Source organism: Monodon monoceros, unplaced genomic scaffold, assembly GCF_005190385.1.
Source record: "Monodon monoceros isolate NGI ecotype Baffin Bay Population unplaced genomic scaffold, NGI_Narwhal_1 Super_Scaffold_13, whole genome shotgun sequence".
Classification (NCBI taxonomy): Eukaryota; Metazoa; Chordata; class Mammalia; order Artiodactyla; family Monodontidae; genus Monodon; species Monodon monoceros.
Window position 1 is genome coordinate 17583895 of NW_021703769.1, and position 21354 is coordinate 17605248.

Sequence of the window (21354 nt, forward strand, 5' to 3'; positions counted from 1 at the left end):
ATAGATAGCTAGTGGGAAGCAGCCACATAGCACAGGGAGATCAGCTCGGTGCTTTGTGACCACCTAGAGGGGTGGGATAGGGAGGGTGGGAGGGAGATGCAAGAGGGAGGGGATGTGGGGATATATGTATACGTAGAGCTGATTCACTTTGTGATACAGCAGAAACTAACACACCATTGTAAAGCAATTATACTCCAACAGAGATGGTAAAAAATAATAATAATAAAATAAAAAGAATAGTCCCATCCATTCTAAATGTAATAGTTTGCATCTACCAACCCTAACCTCCAAGTCCATCCCTCTCCCTCCGCCCTCCCCCTTGGCAACCACAAGTGTGTTCTGTAGGTCTGTGAGTCTGTTTCTGTTTTGTAGATAGGTTCATTTGTGCCGTATTTTAGACTCAGAGTCACTTTGCTGTACCACAGAGATTGGCACAATTTGTAAATCAACTATACTTCAGTTTAAAAAACTGAAAAGAAAATAGTGCCATCCAGAAATTTAAAAGGCAGTATTTCTTAAAGAAAGACACTGACACAGAAAGACCCTCATATCGTGGGCTGTCTCTGTAGGTGCATAGAGTGTCTTCAGAGGGAGTCCTCCCCAGGAATTTGCTGTTTCCAATCACCTTCCTGCCTAAAACAGTGGTTCTTAAACTGCGTTATGTGTCAGGACCACCTGGAGTTAGTAAAGAACATTGAGACACAGGCTCATGGATGCAGGACAGGGCCCAGGCCTCTGCATTCTACCAAATTCTCTAGAAAATCTGGAACCCTACCAAAGTTTGAGAACAGCTGACCTAAACTTTGTCATTTAAAAGAGGTCACGTAGCTTTCAGTGGGGCCTTTTAAAGGGTGCTTTGTGACTCTAGGTGCAGATAGACACTCATCTATTCTGCTCATTCCAAACTCCTGCCACAGACAAATACCCCCATCTTGCTGCCCTCCGATGTTTGACGCAACATCCCCAGAACTCATAAATTACCGTCTACTTAGTGGCATGGCACACAGTCATATTTGCTCTCCTGATGCCACTCTGAGGAGATGTCATTAGTCATCCTCTCCTGCCTTCTCTGTCCACATTTATAATCCCCAAGGCGTGTGCTTTTCAGCAGAGAAGCGGGCATTTGTTGAAAGCGTGGTCTCTGCCAGGGCCACCACTAACTCATACAGCACCTCAGCACCTTAGAGTGAGACAGCAAAAGGCACACCTGTCTCAAGATACTTGACTTTATCACCTTGCAGAAGATGTTCATAATATATACAGAAATCTGTCATGCCTGCCAGATGAATGGTGCTCCCTTCGATTTGGTGCTCTTGTGTTGTGCACAGCCTGTACAGCCATCCATGGTAGCCCTTGCCATCCACCAACTAGCCATGGCCTTCAGTAAACATGGGTACTTACTGAGCTCATGGACCTCAGTTGAGACCAGACCTTAGGCTTCCAACCGCCCATAAAACTCCTTCTCACTCCCTTAATACTGTTTCTTACCTGTGACCAGGTTGTCCCAGGTTTCCCAGGATGGTCCCAGTTTTAAATGAAAGTTCTACATCCCGGGAACCCCTTTGGTCTGAGGCAAACCAGGAAGGATGGTGCAAGGAGCCCCCCCTCTTTTGTCTTGTGACAATAATCTGGATGTTTCTGCTCGATAGGAGGCAGAGAATGAATTCTGGGGGTGAAACAAGGGGGCTGGATAGCATATCCTTGGGATGGAAGAGTCTGAACACCTGCCATGTGCCAGGCGTTGGGTTAGGTGCCTACAGGCATTATCTCAGGTAATCACTAATCATCGCAAAACTACGTGGGATGTATTTTTTTCATTTTTAAATTTATATGCTGCAAAATCTATTTGGGGGTCGCAGTGTATACAATTCTTTGAGTTTTAACATGCATGGAGTCACATAAGCACCAAAACAATCAGGGTACATAAGAGTTCCATTGGCAAAAGAATTCCCCATGCTGCCCCTGTGTAGTCACATCCTTCCCCCACACCTAGCCTGAAGGGTGTATTATTGACTTAATTTTCAAAAAAGTTAATTGAGACTTGGAGTGGTAAAATGATTTGCAGTAAAAATATCCAAACACTCTAGTCTGTCTCCCTTTTGCAAAGCCCTGCCTTTTCCCTCTCAAATGCACGGCAAGAGATGTTTCTTGACGAGATAGATGTGTGAAAGACCCAGGTAAAATGGCTCCTCCTTTGTGAAGACTCTCTGGGATCTTCCCTGCATCAGGAGAGTGCGGTGGTGGGTGGGGTCACGGAGAAACCCTGGCAGCCCAGACTGATCACGGAGGAAGCAGGCCCTCGGCTGTGTCCTGAAGCATCAGCCAGGAACTGCCTGGTCAGCATTCCCTGGGCCTGGTTTTGCTACACCCCAGGGCATATCATATCCAATTAATTATCTCCAGGGATATAGTCAGGCCAAAGGGAGTGAGGAGGGCCTCATAGCTGACAGGATCTGCTGAGGTTAGTGGGTGAACAGGTAAAGGAAATGGAGCAGGATACTCTCAGCCATGGATTGGAGGTGAGCTACTCTTGGAGACTCTGTGTTCTGATGTCTCGCTATCTGGGGCCTAACTCAAGGAGGCTTAGGTACAGAGAAAGTGTCCAAAGAAGGGTGGCAAGGTTCAGAAAGGACTTTCTTATCTCAGTAGGGCCAAACCAACAGGTAGGAAGAGGAGTCAGCCAAGCAGACATCAGGGCCAATTCTCAGTTCTAACAAGAAATTGAAGTATTAAGGGGGGAAACCGGGCTAGGTTGCGAAGTCCTGTGACTCAGCATAACAGGTCAGAAGAAGCCTGTGACTTGTGGTCAGGTGATCTGAGCTCCCCCTGGCTCCAGGACCTCAGCTCCGTGACTGGGAGGGACGGTGGGTGGGTGGGTAGGTGGAATGCCTACCGACCATAAGAAGAGTTGGTCTGGGACAGGTACCAGATGATAATCTTATCCTAAAGTCTATGAAGCCTGTCAAGAAGGATACAGGGAGGGTTTAAGAGACAAGTGCTCTCAGCCACTTGTCACGATGCTGGTACTGGCTTCGCCTCCTCATTTTTAAAAATGTCCAAAGCATCCCCATTGACTTAAAATAAAACTCTCATTCTTGGCCGTGGTCCACAGACCTCAGCTGAGCACCACACCTTCCCCATCCACATGATGTATCACTTACATTCTCTCAGCTCTGTAGAGCCTCCCTTCAAGTTCTAGAACACACAAAGCTCATTCCGTCTCAGGGCCTCCACACCCATTGTCATCCTGCAACATTCTTCCCCCAGCTCTTGCCATATAGCTGGCTTCTGCTCATCATCTATTTTTCAGCTCAGATGTGTCAACAGGAGACCAGTAGAAATACACCTGGAGTTGAATAAGCTGGATTTAGGAACTGTGGGAAATCTCAGGAAGAGGGTGTCAGAAAGGGCTCATAGGATGTGAGCTGTGTTAGGTGATTTGAGGCTTTGTTCTAGATTAGACACCAATAGGAAGTGGTAGGGTTGGGTACCTTAATAAATCTTAACTATTAGAAGGGAGAACAGGCTTGAGGCTACAGCTGAAATTGGCAAGGAGCAGCATCACACATGAGCCAGGATAGAGGGTGGGTTGTTGTTGGTTTTTTTTGGCTTGGGCAACATTCCTGTTTGTGTTTGGATATGACTACAGAGTGGTCTAGTTTTAGCCTTGTTCCATCCTGGTCTCAGAGGAGCTTTGTCTGGTGTTGGCATTCTGTGAAATTGTTTAAGTTCAACAGGAAAACACCAAGGTGCAGCTGGCAGTGCCAGGCCAGCCCCTGGAAGTCAGGGGCTGCTCTTTTCCTCCTCAAATGCCACCTTTTCCAAGAGTTCTGCCCAAGCCACCCTCCCTAAAGCGGTGCCTTTTCCAGAGTCACTGTCTCTCCCAGGACTTTGTTTGTTGCCTTTGTAGCACTTGTTTTAAACAATAATTATCTTGTTTATTGTTTGCACCTTCCCATAACTAGGACAGAAAGTCCATGAGATCTTGTCTGCCGTGTTCATTGCTATTATTTCTAGGACCTAGCGTAGTCCTAGCGCCCAGATGGTCATTGGAAAAGGAAGGAAAGAGAGAAGGGAGAAGGGACACAGGGAAGAAGGGCTCACAATGCATTCTTGGGTGAGTCATTTCATGTTTTCAGACCTAACTTTGCTGATCTGTAAAGTGAAGCAATAACATTCTCAAAAGATCCTTTCAGATCTGCCTTTTGAGGATTCTGTGAATACCACAGCTCAGACCTCCAGAGATGCAGACACCCCCCCCAATACACCTTTTAGGACTTAAAAAAAGAAAAAAAAAGAAAAATGACTGCCTTAGAAAAGCAACACTGTGGAAGAGTTGGAAACATTTCCACACTAAGAGAAGAGTGTAAAAATAGAGCTCAGCACTCTAAGGAGAAGAGAATGAGCAAAGCAAAGCGGAGATTGATAATGGATGAATATAGTGAGATGGCAATGCTGGTTTCAGGAGAATGTGATTAGCTCCTAATGACTGCCACCATTCCCTGGTCAATCTACTGCAACTAGCCACTAATGCAAAAATAATCCCCCTCGGCTGGCTCACTTTGAAGACGGAGATGAGACTCCCTTTCATACTTGTACCCCCTCATATTTTTTTCTTTCCTGAGATTATCCCCTATTAGGTTGCAGCTCCCTAAAAATGCAAATGGATATGTGATCAAAGTCTGCAAACTAAGGGGTCATTACCACTCACTCCTGGACGGCTGCTTGAGGTGTTGCCTCTCAGCCTTTGTCAACATCATCACGGCCCCCGGGGCCAACACATTCTCCTTCATCCCCCACCAGGGGGACACAGAGGCTCCCAAGACTGTGCCAGGAGCCTGCATGATCTCCCACGGAGACATGCCACTCATCACAACTATCTAGGATTTTTCAAAGGATATCTTCGCACTGGGTTTATCCTGAAGAGCATGGATGTTGAAAGGACTCCCAAACTGTGCCATTCCAGGACTCTGAGGGTGGGCAGGGACGTTCATTAAACTTCTGCAGTATCGTGGTGCAGAGGGTGCATACATACTCTGTGGGGCCCCTTGGATCAGGGCAAAGGCGAAGTACGTGGAGGCAGAGTAAACAAAGAAATGCCCAGAGGGTCTGTCCAAAAGTGAGGCAGGAAGCTTTTTGGTGTAGTGAGCTCTCCATCACCAAGGGCATCCAAGTTTGATGGTATCCAATTAACAGATGTTAGGGATCAGCTTATCAGCTGCCTGGAAGGCCATTGTGGAAGGGAGCACAAACAAATTATTTTCAAGGCCACTTACACCTCTGAGATTCCAGGATCTTTGCCTCTGTATGCACAGAAGCCATCTCACACACTATTTTTTTTTCCATCTATCCATCCATTCGTTTATTCAAAAGGGGTGATGCAAGCACATATGAAATACAAAGCCAGTATTGGGTTATGAAGATACAGACATAAATAAGATGCTACCCTTTACCTGGAGTAGCCCATCACCAGGTTGGAAGACAAGACATTCAAATTATCAGATGTAAAGGAGTCCAGCTAATAAAAGAAGTGACTGACTAGCTGGGGATGCAGTGGGATGGTGGGAAAGTAAGCAAGGAAGGTTTCACAAAAGAGAAGATGCTTGAACTGGGTTTTGAAGGATATGTAGGAGTTTACCAGCGAGACTCAGGTGGAAGAGAATTTCAGGCAGAGGGAACACTGTGTATATAGTCAGTTTCAGAAGTCTGTAACACCTGAAATTGTCTCTGGCATTGTGTTTAGTTGCTAATCACTGAAATATTGTTTTAAGGGTAAGAAATGAGGCTGGAGGGGCATATGGGGTGAAATCATTAAGGATCTTGTACTAAAGAGTTTGGAATTTATACTGAAGTGACAGTGACAAGGGGAGTAACTGGGTCCTATTCACATATTAGAAAGATCTCTCTGATTATACAGGAGAATGGATTGGAGGGGACAAATCCAAAGCAAGAGGAGACCTGTGGGAAAGTATTTCTCCAGGTAAATTCACTATTTGCAAGAATCATGGCTGCACATTAGAATCACCTGGGGAGCTTTAAATACTGCTGATGCCTGATTAGACCCTGATTTAATGGTCTGGGGTAGGGCCTGGGAGTTTTAAAGCTTCCCCAGACAATTCGAGTGTTCAGCCATTACAAGACCTTAATCTAACTGTGTGTGTAACCTGAATCCTGGCACATAATGAGTAGCCAGCAGATCCTTTTTGCCCAAAAAATGAGTATGAAAACATTCAGAGGGTGCTATTCTCGGTTTCATAGCACTTTAGGTGGATATTAGATGAATAGTGGCTTTTATTACAGAGGGTTTCAGGTAGAAATCCATCCCCAGAATGTCAGCTTAAACATCAAGAAGTCTAATGCTACCGCTGAGACAAGCACTCCCCACCCCTGCAGAGAACCCGGAGTATATAGGCCTGGCAAGTTGCCTGAAAGAGCTGGAGCTACCTGGCTCGGGTGAGACGATGAGGCCAAGGGCTGGAATCTGGGTTCTAAGAGTTCCACGCCAAAGCACGAACCATTTGGGGTCTGCAGATGGTCTGCACTGGTGGCAAGAGGGATGCAGGGTGACGGTCAATTATAATGAGTGAATACAGGATTGGGGGGGGAAAGAGGAGAGACAAGCTGTCCATTTGCAGAACGAGCACACTCCTATCTCCATAGCACTTTTCCACACTCAGATTTAGGGCAGAGCCTAGAACCTGTTTTGCCTTTCCTCCGGGGTACCAGTCTAAGGGTTTCTGACACAAAAAGAACCACATTCTGATCAAGTAATTGCTGGGAAGGCACTCTGTTACCCCAGTGTAAAACCCTGGGCAAAACTAAGTTAGGGAACATGGCTTAGCCTAGGCAAGGACCTCTCACCCCATCTTCATTCAATCTCGTATGGCTAGGTAGCAGAATGGGCACCCATTCTATCTACCCAACCACTGCACAGAGGAGGATCATGGTCATGCTTCTAGAGAAAAGGTCAGCAAACTACAGCCACAGGCTAAATCCAGCCCAACACTTGTTTTTTGTAAATCAATTTTCAGTGGAGCACAGACATGCCCATGTGTTTGCATTGTGTCTAGGACTGTGTTCTCTCTACAACGGTGGAGTTGAGTATGAGTACTTGGAACAGAGACTGCGTGGCTTACCAAGCCCATGCTGCCTGTTATCTGACCCACTCCAGAAAAAGGTTGCCAACTCCTGCTCTAGAAGAAGACCCACCCAGGCTGGCTTGGAAGAGACGTGGGAGACTGGAAGCAAGAAAGGGGGAATCACGCATGGTCTGGGCTTTGAATAGACAGTGGTCCTGCCTGCCCATAAAACATTGCCCACTGAATGGCTGAATTTCTGACCCATCAGGTTTCAGACTTCTCCTCGCTTAGGATGTAGACCTGCTAAGAAATAGGTGGGCACAGTCAAGTCTGGTGTATTAAGATGACGGGAAGCTCCTCTCCCCTGCACTGCTGACAGGAGTAGCTATTTGCTCCTGAAGAGGTAGCAAATTCAGTCTCAGAAGTAGTGCAGGGGCCGTGAGCAGGGCATCCAGCCTGTTCTACCAGAGACAGGGTAGGGGCAGTAGTCAAGGTGTGGTCTGACATTCATGCTCCTGCAGCTTTTCTAAAGCTGTTCCCACTCCCTGAAATGCCCCTCTTCCTTCTCTGTGAGATAGGTGGCTGCACCCTCCCCAGTGTTTCCATAACACTTGGCTCATAACTGTTAGATCATGTCACATGGTTGTCCACTCGTCTGTCTTCTCTTAAACTGATGAGTCCCATCTCTTCCTTCCTTCTAACTCTGGCTCTGAACCTCTGTGTCCAACTTCCGGCTCAGTATCTCAGCTTGAAAGTTGACTAGTCATCTCAAACATGGCTGCTGCTCCTGTTCTTTTACTGTTTTGAACATGTTTAGACGCAAGTGCTATACATGGTTCTAAGTATTCAATACTTTATGTACCCAGAACACAACATTTAATTCGTGCTTCCCCAGACCTGTTTCTCCCCCATCTGTTTCTTCTCCATCTCAATAAAAGATGCGACCCTCCACTCCGTTCTTTAACCAGTCAGCCTCCATCCTTCTCTTTCCTTCATAGTCCTCGTCTGTAGTAGATGTGTTGGTGCCCTGCCCACATCCCCTCCACACTCACTTTGCCCGTGTGTGCCCGCCCAGTGCCTGCCTCCTGCAAGCACTTGAGACTTTTTGCCTGAGTGCTTCCTTAAGACAAAAGAGTATGCACACCTTGTCTACAGAGCATGACAGAAGTGCCAAGGGATTTCCTAAGAGTTGTCCTCAATCAGTGATGGATGGGACCTGGGGGATAAATACCCCAACTCCCTTCTTCCTCTGGGAGAACAACTCTGAGCCATGAGATGGGCCCATGGGATTAAGCCTCAGGCGCAGTGGTTATTTGTTCGTTGATGTACCCTGTATTTATTGGCATTCTTCCCTCGATTGTCTGACTTTTCCCACTCTCCCACCCATGAGCTCCTTAGGATCGCAAATCTCATACTAGAATCCTTGTTGCTGAGGCTGCTTCTGGGGGAGAACCAAAATCTGCAATATTCAACTGAACATCCTAAAAGTAATCACTTCCCACCACATCTACTGTACCATCTTGGTCCCAGGTACCATCATCTCTTGGCAGGACTATTGTAACAACTTCCTAACTGATCTCCCTGCTTCCTCCCTGGGCCTCCTGGAGTCTCTATTCCATACATGAGCCAGAATGTGCTTTGTAAAATATAAATCAAATTAGCTAACTGCCCTGCTCAAAACCCTCAAATGGTTTCCTATCACACCTGGAATAATACCCAACTCGTTACCAATGACCACAAAGCCTGAACTCTCCCTGCCTCTCCAGATGCTTTTGTCACTGCCTTCCCCACCTCATCCTTGAACATGGTCACTCGGTTACCACCTTTGCCTCCACTGTCCTCTCTGCCTGGAAAACACTTCCCACTTTTCTTGGCATGACCAGCTTTTTCACATCATGAAGGAATTAGCTTAAATGTTACCTCCTCAGAGAAGCCCTCCCAGACTGTGCAATCCAAAATAATTCTCATGCACGATAACTATACCTCTACCCTGCTTTATTCTCTTCACAGAATTTTACACTATTTAAAATTATATATGTTTGCTTGTTCGTTTGCTGCATCTCCCAGTTGACTGAAAGCTCAAGGGGGCTTTGTCTATTTCTCTGTATCCCAAGTACCTAGAATAGCACCAAACACATATTAGGGATTCAAATATCCGTCAAGTGAACGAATGAACAAATGACTCCCATACTGCAACAGATTTGAGCTCATGACACACGAAAGACATCAGTAACATTTGAGTCCCTGAACAGGTGAATAAGCCAGGGAGGAGACAAGTCTGTGTTCTCCCCAGGCTCCATCCAAGAACACACAGTCTTTTGCACTATGTGACCCATCACAGTGGGTCTCGTTTTCCCCGTGGACACCCAGATAAAGCTCCTATCTCAAGCCATTCTAATCACTCTGTCCTTTCTTTCTAGGCCTTACCGGAGGGGCAGACAGCCTCGTGGGATACAGCCAAAGAGGATGAAAACCGCAACAAGAATCGATACGGCAACATCATATCCTGTAGGTGACCTTCTGGGAGGGCTCCAGGCTTTGGGAACACAGATGAAAATAAGCTATCACTATTATTTATCTGGAATTTGTTACCAAATAATCCTTGATGTTTCCAGATTTGGGTCCACATGCTAAGCATGGAGCTCTGTCTCAGCCTCCCTGCCATCCCTGGCCTGGATGACAGAGCATGGCTGATCTCAGCCAGAGGTGGCAGGCGGGGAGCTGGGCGGGCATTGGGCGGGCATACACGGGCAAAGTGAGCTGGCACAGTAGATGCAGGAAACCTCTGAAGCTTGGATCTTGCCCGCTCAAGAATTCTTCAGGTCGGGGAGGAAGCCCAGCCACAAGGGTGTTCCCAGCAGGCCCCCTCTGCAAAAACCCATCATGGCAGCATCTTGGGGGTGGAGAGCAAGGTCCAGCCCGTGAAGGAGGGGCTGAGAACACCTAGGTGAGAGATGATGCTATTCCAAGGAGGTCGAGTCCCAAGCAAGGATGGGCGCTCAGAAGGAGCCAGGAACTCTGGCTTGCAGCTGAGGGTTTGGGCCAGCTCAGGGCTCAGGGGAGCCCAAGGTTACCCTCTTCACACAAGAGGTAGAGTGTAGGGCATCGCGACTCCTGCCAGACCCCACTGCTGGCTGGGGCAGGGCCCTGCGGTGAGTGCCTGCCACTCAGGGCCTATGTCGGCACGGGTGTTTGGGGGCCCTGGGCCTGCAGCAGAAAGCTTGCTTTGTGTGGACCTGGGGGGAGGCGTGGAAGAACATTGCCTTTTGCTCAGCAGTGTGCTCTAGCGTTCCTGGAAGCGCCCCCTGGTGTGTGATTTGATGAAAGCAGTGGCACAGAGTAGCTCGAGCGCTCTGGAGTCAGACTGCCTGGGCTCCTATCCCAGCTGTGGGGCCCTGGGCAGGCGACCTGACCTCTCTGAGCTTCAGTTTTCTCGCCTTTAAAGTGAGGAAAAGAATGAAGATAGGATGGTTGAAAAAAGGTTCGTAAAACCCTTGGCACAGTACCTGGCACCATTACTCATAACCATAGAGTTACTTTCTCAGGGTCACCGATGAGCAGTGTGGATACACCATCCTCCTTATTTTAAGCGAAATTCACTGAATACCCATGTGGGGATGTGGAATAAGCCAGGTTGGGGCAGGGAAGCATAATCTGATGTCTGTTTTGGAAGGATCACCAGGACAGCTTATTGGGAAGGTGGATTTGATTGAGAGAGGCTGGAGGCAGAGGGACCACTTAGGCTACTGTAAGAGTCCTAGCAAGGGACGAGGGGGCCTGAACAAGGGCAGTGACAGTACTTGTGTGGGACCCTGCATGATATTCAGTGGTGGGAGGAGAGGGAGAGAGAGACTGCCATAGAACTACACACCACACACAGTTCACACACAAGTATGATCATTGCCAAATACTGGTGTGCACAGCCTTCTACACAACATAAATACAGAGGACAAACTTACCTCATACAAAATGGCAAGCACATACTCTGATTAGAACAGGTGTCAACAACAGCCCCTGTCTGCCATGGCACAGCCAACCTGGACCATTTGACATCTCACCAGTTGGGTACGAGGTATCCCTTGGTCTCAGTTCTCAGAGTAACCCAGTTCAGCCAAAAAAAAAAAAAAATCCTGAATAACAAATTATTTCTAGCACAGTTCAGTGTTTTGTTTTGTTTTCTGTAACTGTCTAGACATTGCCTAAGAAAAAGCTTAGAGGAAGAAAGCGTAAGATACAGGCGGCTTGTAAAGGAAAAAAGAGGCAGAAGTTTTAGCTTAGCTGTTTCCTGTGCTGATTTAGAAATCGGCTATGAATAGGAGAACTAATCAGAAAAACATTTATAATTTGTCTCTTGGAAGAGAGTAATGCAGACAGCAAGATTTCTTAAAAAAAAAAAAAAAGAAAGAAAAGAAAAGATTTCTTGCAAATGTAGTGTTGGAAAGAGACGTTCAAACAGTCAGGAAATGTGTATGAAGACCTACGATGTGTGGGCCTCCTCTGAGCCAGGCCCCGTGCTGGGCACTGGGACACTCAGTCTGCTGCCAGGGAACTCGCATTCCAGGTACAGGTTCTGGTTGCTCTGGCCATCCTCTGCTTGAGCACCATCGTGTACTAGTGCCCTCAAACACCTGGCCACTTGTCTGTTCCCCATATCAGATGGTGAGTTCAGATGGGATCCACTGAATTATAGGCTGTAAGACCTTGTGTACTCGCTGTGAGCCTTAGTCTTCTCTCTGTACAATGGGTACAATGATGCAATAGCATAAGAGAAAATAATGATAGAAAAAATAAACAATTAGAGCACAGTAAAGAGACCCTGTCCCTCGAGAGACAAGGGCATCCAGGCTGGGCCAGGTATCTGGTCCAGAGCCTGAGGAGCCCAGGACGAAAGCCTCTGTATCTTTCTGGACGTCCCACTGCCCACCCTTTGCGCTCAGCATCCGTGCCCAAGCCATCATCAGATCTCACCTGGCCTCTGCCCACCTTCTTCCTGGTTGTTCCATATCTACTTTGGCCCCCAAATGTATCCTATTTGATCTCTAACAGAAGCCAGAGGGACCTCCTCAAAATATGAATTGAAACATGTCACTGTCCTACCGAAAACCCTTCAAATGGCTTCCTTCAATGTTGAGCCCTTCTTTTCCAAAGGCCCTCAGCCCTCTCTCCATTGCATTTCACGCTGTGTCCTCTCCACCACAGTCTCCTCGGTTAAGCCCCACCGGCCTTTCAGTACCTTGAACTTTACACGCTCATCCGTGACACAGGGCCTTTGCACATTCTCTTTTCTATCAACATGCCCGTCCCTCCTCTCTTTGCTCTGCTAAGTTCTACTTATTCTTCAGATCTTAGCTCAGGTATCACTTCCTCAGGGAATTCTTCTGACCATTATAATTTGGCCAGAACCCCATTATTCACTCCGAGAGCACAAGGCATGCCTTCTCCTTAGTTCTCATCACTACCGTGATCTGAGAGCCTTTGCATGACTGTCTGCTGGCTGCCTGATCTCCTCACCAGAATAGGTGTCCTGCAACAACAGAGCTAGGGCTCTCTTGCACTTCTGTGTCCCCAGACCTGGCTTATGGCTGCTGCTCAGTAGACAGGACTGAATGTTGGAATGCACGGACTCCCTGCAAGGCCCCAAAGGGCTTGAGCCATGGGTCTCTCCCTTCTGGCTTCCCCCCAAAAATAGAGAGCACCCAGAAGGGATGGATGGAGGAAGCCTGAATCAGGATGACTCTAGGAACAGTGATAGTCGATCAAGGAAGACATTCTGAGCCTGAAGGAAGAGGGTGGAGAGATGGGACAAAGGAGGGAGAGAGGAGGATAGTCGTATCCCCCTCAGGAGCCACATCTGAGAAGGCAGGATTCCAGGCAGCAAGGAGAACAATGAAAGGGATTAGACTGCATCACAGGGAGCAGAGGGTGCTGTCCGTGTCCCATCCACACCCCACGGCTCCGCCGCCTCCTTGTGCAGTAACTCCTGCTGGCACCCAGGCCCGGGACTAGGGTGAGGCAGGCGACGCACCCAGCATTCCAGGGTCTGCTCAGGCTCACCTGTTGACCCTGCACCTGCCTGACCCTGAGAGCAAGCCCCTCCTTAAAGTGTGTGCCCTGGGGCCTCACTGGTTCCCCCCAGTCCTGCCCTGTCTGCATCTTTTTCCCTGAGGACCTTCTCCAAAGCTGGGGCAGGATGCTCTGCCCAGGCACAAAGCTGTCTCTCCCTACACCATGAAATAGCCCAGCTGCTCTTCCTCGCCTTCACTGGGTTGTGTGTTCTACACCTTTCTCCAGAGCTTCCATGGGGAGTGGGCTGCAGTTGCCCACCCTTCCTGGGCTGCCTTCTCTTGGCTGTCTCACTCCCCTCCCCCTTTCCTCTTGGTGTCCTCTTCTCTTCCTATGTGAACTGCTTGCCCTGGAATCCTCATCTTGTATCTACTTCCGGGGAAACCCAAACAGAGGCAGAGGAAATTCAGACACCTGATGATACCGTCTTGGTGGGTTTAAAGAAACCTGGATCTCCTTTCTAGTGTACGGGTCAGTAATTCTGTAGCGAATTGTGGCTGGACCGGGTAACCAGTGCATCCAAGAGCAGTGCAAGGCATAAAGGGGAACCAAGGAAGAAAAAAAACGGTCCTGGAATTGAAATGAAGAAGGGAACAGAGAAACAGCCCCGAGGATTGGAAAGTGTTCCTGCCCTTGTACGTTTCCCTCCCGGAGGCAAAGTCGTGGGCACTGGCTTGATAAATAGAAATATTCTTGGTGCAAAAAGAAAAGCGGGTGTGATTGGCATCTTAAGGAACCCAGGGCACTAGGAGGCTGGAGTGGAGGACAAAGGCCCAGGCCAGGGAGAACAGAGAAGATGAAAGGGGAGGAGAAGGAGGGAGGGCACAGTCTGCCAATGAAACAATGAAAGAGAAACCTTGGCTAAATAAGCCCTTTCTTCCAAACGGTTCTGTTTAGAATTTAGCAGTAGAGACAGTGGGTTTTCCAGGGAGTAGAAAAGAAAGGAAGTGAAAGGAAATGAATGGGGAGAACAGAACAAAGAGTTCTTTACTCTTAAGTAGCCTTGGGGTATGTATGGTGGACAAGGGGAAATTTCAAGAATGCCAAGCGTTGCCCATGTGGAAGTTGCAGAGGGGGCTTCCTTGACTGGAAGGAAATTACACAGAGGAGAGGAAGTGACCTCAGGGGTGCAGATTTTATCAAATGAGGCTTCCCTTCTGGCATCTGTCGGGGTCCCAGCAGGAAATAGGTGGGACCTTCAGATAGCGTGATTTGAGGATAATTTAATCAAGTGACTTTTTTCTTTAATGAAAATGTGAGCTAGCTGTGGGAGACTGCAGGGAGTAGTGTGGCACCCTGGGGCTAAATGCCATGCCTAGGCCGCAGAGGGTTCAGTAAGAAGAGGTTCCCAGGACCCAGAGAAAGAGGACCTGGTCAGAGGTGTGACCTTTAGTGGCCTTGCAGCCAGCCCATGGTGACCCCAAAAAAGGGAGCTGAAGGAATAAGTACCTCGATGGCACTCCCCACTTAATCCAGTCTTCTGCCAGTGCTTTCCAGTGGCTGAACCCAGCCAGAGCCAGAGGACAAGGGAATCTGTAGACAGAGTCCAGTGGTTCTCAAAGTGTGGTCCCTGGAGCAGGAACACCTGAGAACTTGCTAGAAATGCTCATTTTGGTGTCCCATCTAGACCTGTCAAAGCAGACATTCTGGGGGTGGCACCCAGCAATCTCTGTTCTAAAAAGCCCACCAGTGACACTGATGCACTCTCAGGTTTACGAACCTCTCACCTTTTTTTTCTTTTTATTAAAGAAAAGTTGCTTTACAATGTTACATAAGTTTCAGGTGTACAGCGTAGTGATTCAATAATTTTTTTGGATTATACTCCATTTAAAGTTATTATAAAATATTGGCTGTATTCTCTGTGCTGTACAATATGTCCTTGTATCTTATTTATTTTATACATAGTAGTTTGTACCTCCTAATCCCCTACCCCTATCTTGTCTCTCCCCCTTCCCTCTCCCCACTGGTAACCACTAGTTTGTTCTCTATGCGAGTCTGTTTCTGTTTTGTTATAATCATTTGTCTTATTTTTTAGATTCCTCAGTGATAATATATAGTATTTGTCTTTCTCTCTCTGACTTATTTCACTAAGCATGATACCCTCCAGGTCCATCCATGCTATTGAAAATGGCAAAATTTCATCCTTTTTTACAGCTGAATAATATTCCCTCGTGTATATATACCACATCTTCTTTATCCATTCATCTCTTGATAGACACTTGGGTTGCTTTCATATCTTGGCTATTGTAAATAATGCTGCTACGAACATTGGGGTGTGTATATCTTTTCAAATTACTGTTTTCATTTTCTTTGGATAAATACCCAGGAGTGGAATTGCTGGATCACCTGGTAGTTCTATTTTTAGTTTTTGGGGAACTTCCGTACTGTTTTTCCACAGTGGCTGCACCAATTTATATTCCCACCAACAGGGTACAAGGGTTCGCTTTTCTCCACATCCTTGCCAATATTTGTTGCTTGTGGTCTTTTTGATGATAGCCATTCTTACGGGCATGAGGTGATATTACACTGTGGTTTTGATTGGCATTTCCCTGATGATTAGCAAGGTTGAGCGTACAAACCTCTGATCTTATCCACAGGGATCAGCTTCCAGTTTAGAGAGGCAGGTGCGGAAGGCTGAAGGGCAAACAAGAGACCCAGGACATTTTCATTTTCTGAGACTTCTAACCCCCTAATTTAAGACAAGCCACTGGGCTCAGGTGCATTGGAGAACTGGGCATGGGGTCCAGCAGACCCAGGTGCTAGTCTCAGTTCTGCCCTTTACCTCATGCATGACCTTCAACAAGGTCACTTCATCTCTCTGACACTCAGGTTCACACCTTTCAGTGCAAAGAGTGCAAATTAAGATGAATAAATATTGACTCTGAACCTGGTTGTGTAGCCTTTTAAACCTAGATGACACTAAGTCTAGCCTCTTTGAGTTCACAGGCAAGGAACAATGGTCCAGAGATGTAGAGCCCTGCCCACGGCCACGCAGAGTCTGCAGGACAGCCAGGACCAGAGCTCCGGGCTCTTGCTGCCCAGATGCCACGAGCTCCCTACCAAGGAGTCCCTCTGCATCTAGCCATATCTGTGCTCTTGGGGCAGCGTGCGCTGAGGACTCCGACCTCAGAGCAGGAGATCAGGATGAACTCTTCAGAGAGGCTGTTTTCACTTCCAGGGAGGAACTCAGATTCAGATCAAGCTCAGGGGCTTCTTCTCAGAGCTGTTTCTCTGCTGATTTCTGGGGAGACCGTACTGGATGTCAAAATGGGTGCTTTGTTCAGTGTTCCCAGCTCCCCCTTCTCCTTGGCCGTCTCCGAGGGTGGCTCCTGCCTGGGCCTTCCAGAGCGATCCTGGTGCAGAATCCTTCAGTGGCCTTGTTTGTCAGAGAACTTGTTCCGGTCACTGGAGCCCTCTCTGCCTGCTTGCCGGGACTGCTGAGAAATTAAATGTCCCCAGGAGCAGCTCTTAAATCTGTGACGGATGGGGGTGCGGGTGTAAGTACCCCAGGTCCCTCCCCGCTGAGGCGGAATAACTTGGAGGTTTGTATTCACACTCTCTCCTGGAGTAGCAGGAGAAAGTAAGAAAGTAAGCCCCAGCTTGATGACACAACCCTCACTGGTTTCCTTCCTTTCTGCCTCTTACTTCCCATTCCCCTTCCGGTGTTTCCCGGGATCATCTCCCAAAGCAAGTCCTTGCACTTCAGTCCTCGTCTCAGTTTCTGCTTCGGAAGGAATCCAGATCGGAAACCTTCCTCTCTTTCTTCAGAAAGTCCCCATAGTGGGGTGTGGGCTGGACGTCCTGCTTAGGACGAATCCACAGATTCATCAGCTGGGCCACTGTCCCCCTAACTTCTCTCAGTGCTCTGCGCCTCTACGCTTAAGTCCCCTCTGTGGCCCCAAAACTTTCATCTGTTGGAGCAGCTCCTCACGGGGCCCTGCAGAATGGAGCAGCCCATCCTCAGCCAGCAGGGAACTGGCAGCACAAGGAGACGCACAGAATGTCGGGCTGTTTCTCTGTCATACCCAGGCCACCTGCTACCTTGGTAATGGTAATTCAATCAAGATTGAATGAGGAGACCTTTAGCTTCAGTGGGGTACCTGGGCAGTCTCGGCAGGATTACCTGCATCCTTGGTCTCCACTCGTGCAACATGATGCCCTTAACATTTCCAGTACTTCTAGGAAATGATTTTTCAGCTCCACAATTCATTGTAATGAGTCAAATCTCTTTTCTCTGAAAAACTGCACCTTTTCTTTACCTTCCTCAGTGCCCAGAAGACAGGAGGAAAGTACATCCTGTATCCAAATGATATTGTCTTCCCCGCCCCACCTCTCTGAAGTGATTCTCTAAGTGGATGTGACTTGAGAAGACTGACTTAATGGGTTACCTCTGATGATGGAGGAGGGAGGAGGAACTGTGGTTTGCTTTGAGAGTTAGACCTGCGCATGGGAGGACACTGAATCCTCTCCCCTGGCCAGGGATGGGGGGTGGGACACACAGTGGGATGGGACACAGTGTCAGAGTCAGAACCGGCATGGAGGGGTGTAGCGGCAGTGCGTCTTGGGGTTCCCAGAGAGGTAGGGACCCCACTACTCTACAAGGAAGGTGTCAGCCTTACACCTTCTAAGTTGTTAAACTGCTTGGAGCCTTGATTTTCTCAGCCACAAAATGGGTTATGATGAGAATCAAATGGCATAGCATCCATAGGCTTCTAGAATGGTGCCTGGAGCATCTTATGCACTCCACAAAGATAAATTTCTGTTCCTTACACCCAGCACAGGTGAGTCTCTAGTCTCACGGCCTAATTCCAGTAAAACCTTTTGGTCTTTCCCAAGACATTGAATAGCCAAGGCACCCCCTGTGCTAAATAACTGAACATCAAATGGTCTGTACATTGAAACCTGAGTGTGCATCAGAATCTCCTGGAGGGCTTGTTAAAATACAGATTGCTGGGCTCCACCCCAGAGTTTCGGATTCAGTGGGTCTGGGCTGGGACTCCAGTATCTGCATTTCTAACAGGTTCCCAGATGTCATTGATGCTATTGGCCAAGGAACTATATTTTGAAAACCACTGGTCTAGAATTACAATAAAACTGAATTTACACATTTGTATTGATTTCTTACAATACACCAGGTGCCTTCATATCTAACTGCTTTTCATCCTTGCAACAAGTCTGCAAAGGTGGAGAGGATTTTGATGTTGTCATTGGGTAAACTGAGGCTCGGGAAGGTACATCATCCACTCCGGGTGATAGAGTTAGTGACACACCTCAGGTCTGCTTTCAGAGCCTTCCCAAGCCCTCCCTCTCGCGTGCCGAAGGCAATGATTGGCTGCCAGTCTTGGGTCTGCAGGTGGGGTGAGGGGTCAGCTATGAGGCGAGGAAGAATTTGAGCCCAGGATCCAGGCACACTATGCCAGCCTTGTGTAGAGGAAAGAACCTGGGTCCCAAGCCAGGTTACCGAAAATCAATTGTATGGCTAAAAGCAAGGGACCGGCTCCTTTCTGGTTCTCAGCCTTTCAGACACAAATACGAATTCATATATTGAACAGATAATTATTGAGCACTTACTATGTGCCATACACTATAGAGGAGTTCAGTAAATAGGGTGCCCGTTCTTAAATAGGGCGCGAAGGAGAGCCATGGGTCAGATCGTCGCAGAAATAAAACTGCTCTAAGAGCCCTGAAGACAAGTACAGGGAGCTGTTAGAGCCTGGGGTGGAGAGATCATAGAAGGCTTCCTGAGGGAGGAAGATTGAGCTGAAGAATGAGATGCTGCCAGCCTTATGGGGTTGAGGGCGTTCCTTTCATGTGCAAAGGCCCTGTGGTCAGAGCAGACATGATGCATTTGAGCAACAGAAAGAAGGGCACGGTTTTCAGTCATATGTGGGGAGGGGGGCATGAGACTGGACTTGGGAAATAGGTCCCAAACCAGATCGTGCAAGGCATTGTGGGGTCTGGTCAGGCTTTGTTCTCTGTCAGTGACGTCTTGCAACTGATTCATACCAGCTTGCAAGAGATGATGGTTAAATTTTTCAGGAATTTTGTGAGCCAGTTGATACCACGTTGGTAGCTTGAAATCAGTCATGGTGGGAGTATTTATATCACAGAAATCAGATGTTACAGATCAGGGCATTTCTTCCTCCAGAGAGCTCTTTGTTAAACTTTTACAACCTACCACTGGGCTTTGTTCGAAAACTACAAGGAACAGATTGATTCTAGAGGGGCAATGTTTCTGTTCCCCTTGAGTTGTGTTCCAGGGAGCTCTTTGGATCTCCGTGTCTTTGCAGTTATGCCTTCTCTCTACCAGTGGCCACTGGTTCTCTCCTCCTCCGTGCAAGCCAGTGCTGGCCCACCTCCTACCTCAGCTGAGAGCCGGGTGAAGCCAGGCTCCTGCACCTCCTCTTACCTCACCGTTGAGGAGTTTGTTTCTCCTCTATGTGACTTCTTCACTCGTCTTGAATATCAAACAAGGAATATCAGATTAGCTGTTTCTCAAGCTTGCAAAATGTAGATAGAGCATAATGAACTTTCTGGGCTGCTTGTAGATTACTTTGTATAAACTCCTTTACATCGCCCACTGCCCCATCTTTCTCCATGTGCATGTGGATAAACACAATTTTTTTTATCCTTCTAATTATATAAAGTTAGAAGGAGAAGGGGACACAGAATAATATTAACGTCTCCCAGAAGGAATAAATAAACCATGAAGGCAGTGCTACTCCTTGCAATGCCTTTCTGGTGGACCTGTAGCTGAATTCTGCCCTTTCATGAATATACACAGTAACTCTTTGCCTCTGTAGAAAGATGGATTTACATTTTGTACAGAAGGGCAAATGGGAAGCACTAAGTTTCTAACCGTCTCCGCCGTCAGCTCACTGCCTGCCTCACATCCAGCCCAGAATCACCATTTATTAAGCACCTGCTGCGTACCAGGCACTGTGCTCACACTTTTTTTAAGAGCAGTTTTAGTTTCAGAAAAATTGAGCGGAATGTCCAGAGAGTTCCTGTTTACTCCTACCTCCCATCCCCCTTCAGTTTCCCCTGTTATTAACATGTCGCATCAGTGTGATAAGTTTGTTACAATTGGTGAACCAATATTGATCCTTTTTTTTATAAGATAGTATCTCATTTTTTTATTGAAGTTTAGTTGATGTACAGTATTATATGTTACAAGTGTACAATATAATGATTCACAGTTTTTAAAGGTTATACTCCATTTATGGTTATTATAAAATATTGGTTATTTTCCCTGTGTTGTACATTATATCCTTGTAGCTTATTTTATACATGACAGTTTGTACCGCTTAATCCCTTACCCCTATAATGACCCTCCCCTTTCCCTTTCCCCACTGATAACCACTAGTTTGTTCTCTGTATCTGTGAGTCTGCTTCCTTGTTGTTATAATCACTAGTTTGTTGTATTTTTTAGATTCCACATATAAGTGATATCATACAGTATTTGTCTTTCTCTGTCTGACTTATTTCACTTAGCATAATACCTTCCAAGTCCATCTATGTTGTTGCAAATGGCAAAATTTCATTCTTTTTTATGGCTGAGTAATATTCCATCACATATATACACACCACATCACCTTTTTTTTTTTTTTTTTTTTTAGTGTTTGGTTTTTTTTTCCTCAACATTTTTATTGTAGTATAATTGCTTTACAGTGGTGTGTTACTTTCTGCTTTATAACAAAGTGAATCAGTTACACATATACATATATCCCCATATGTCTTCCCTCTTGCATCTCCCTTCCTCCCACCCTCCCTATCCCACCCTTCTAGCTGGTCACAAAGCACCGAGCTGATCTCCCTGTGCTTTGCGATCCATTATTACTAGCTAAAGTCCATAGTCTACCTTCGAGTCCACTCTGTGTTGTGCAGTTCTGTAGGATTTAAAAAATGTACAGTGGCACAATTACAGTATTATACAGAAGTTTCACTGCCCTAAAAGTTCCCTGTGCTCTACCTAGTCATCCCTCCCCCCAAGTCCCTGGCAATCACGGATCTTCTTACTGCCTGCCTCTGTAGTTTTGCCTTCTCCAAAATGTCATAGAGTTGGAATCATACACTATGAAGCCTTTCAGGCTGGGTTTTTTCACTTAGCAGTATGCGTTTATGTTTCCTCCATGTCCTTTCCTGGTTTGAGAACTCATTTCTTTATATTACCAAAGACATGGATGTACCATGACTTGTTTGTCCATTCACC

General features: G+C 47.1%; 1 protein-coding gene across 2 annotated transcripts in view; it reads left to right on the plus strand.

Annotated features, from left to right (window-relative positions):
- The window catches only part of PTPRT (protein tyrosine phosphatase receptor type T), a 1065023-nt gene that overhangs the window by 987269 nt on the left and 56400 nt on the right, over window positions 1–21354 (plus strand). For both annotated transcript variants that reach the window (XM_029221736.1, XM_029221738.1), the window contains one exon: window positions 9500–9587. In XM_029221736.1, coding sequence (XP_029077569.1) covers window positions 9500–9587 — 88 coding nt within the window. The remainder of the gene's footprint in view (window positions 1–9499; window positions 9588–21354) is intronic.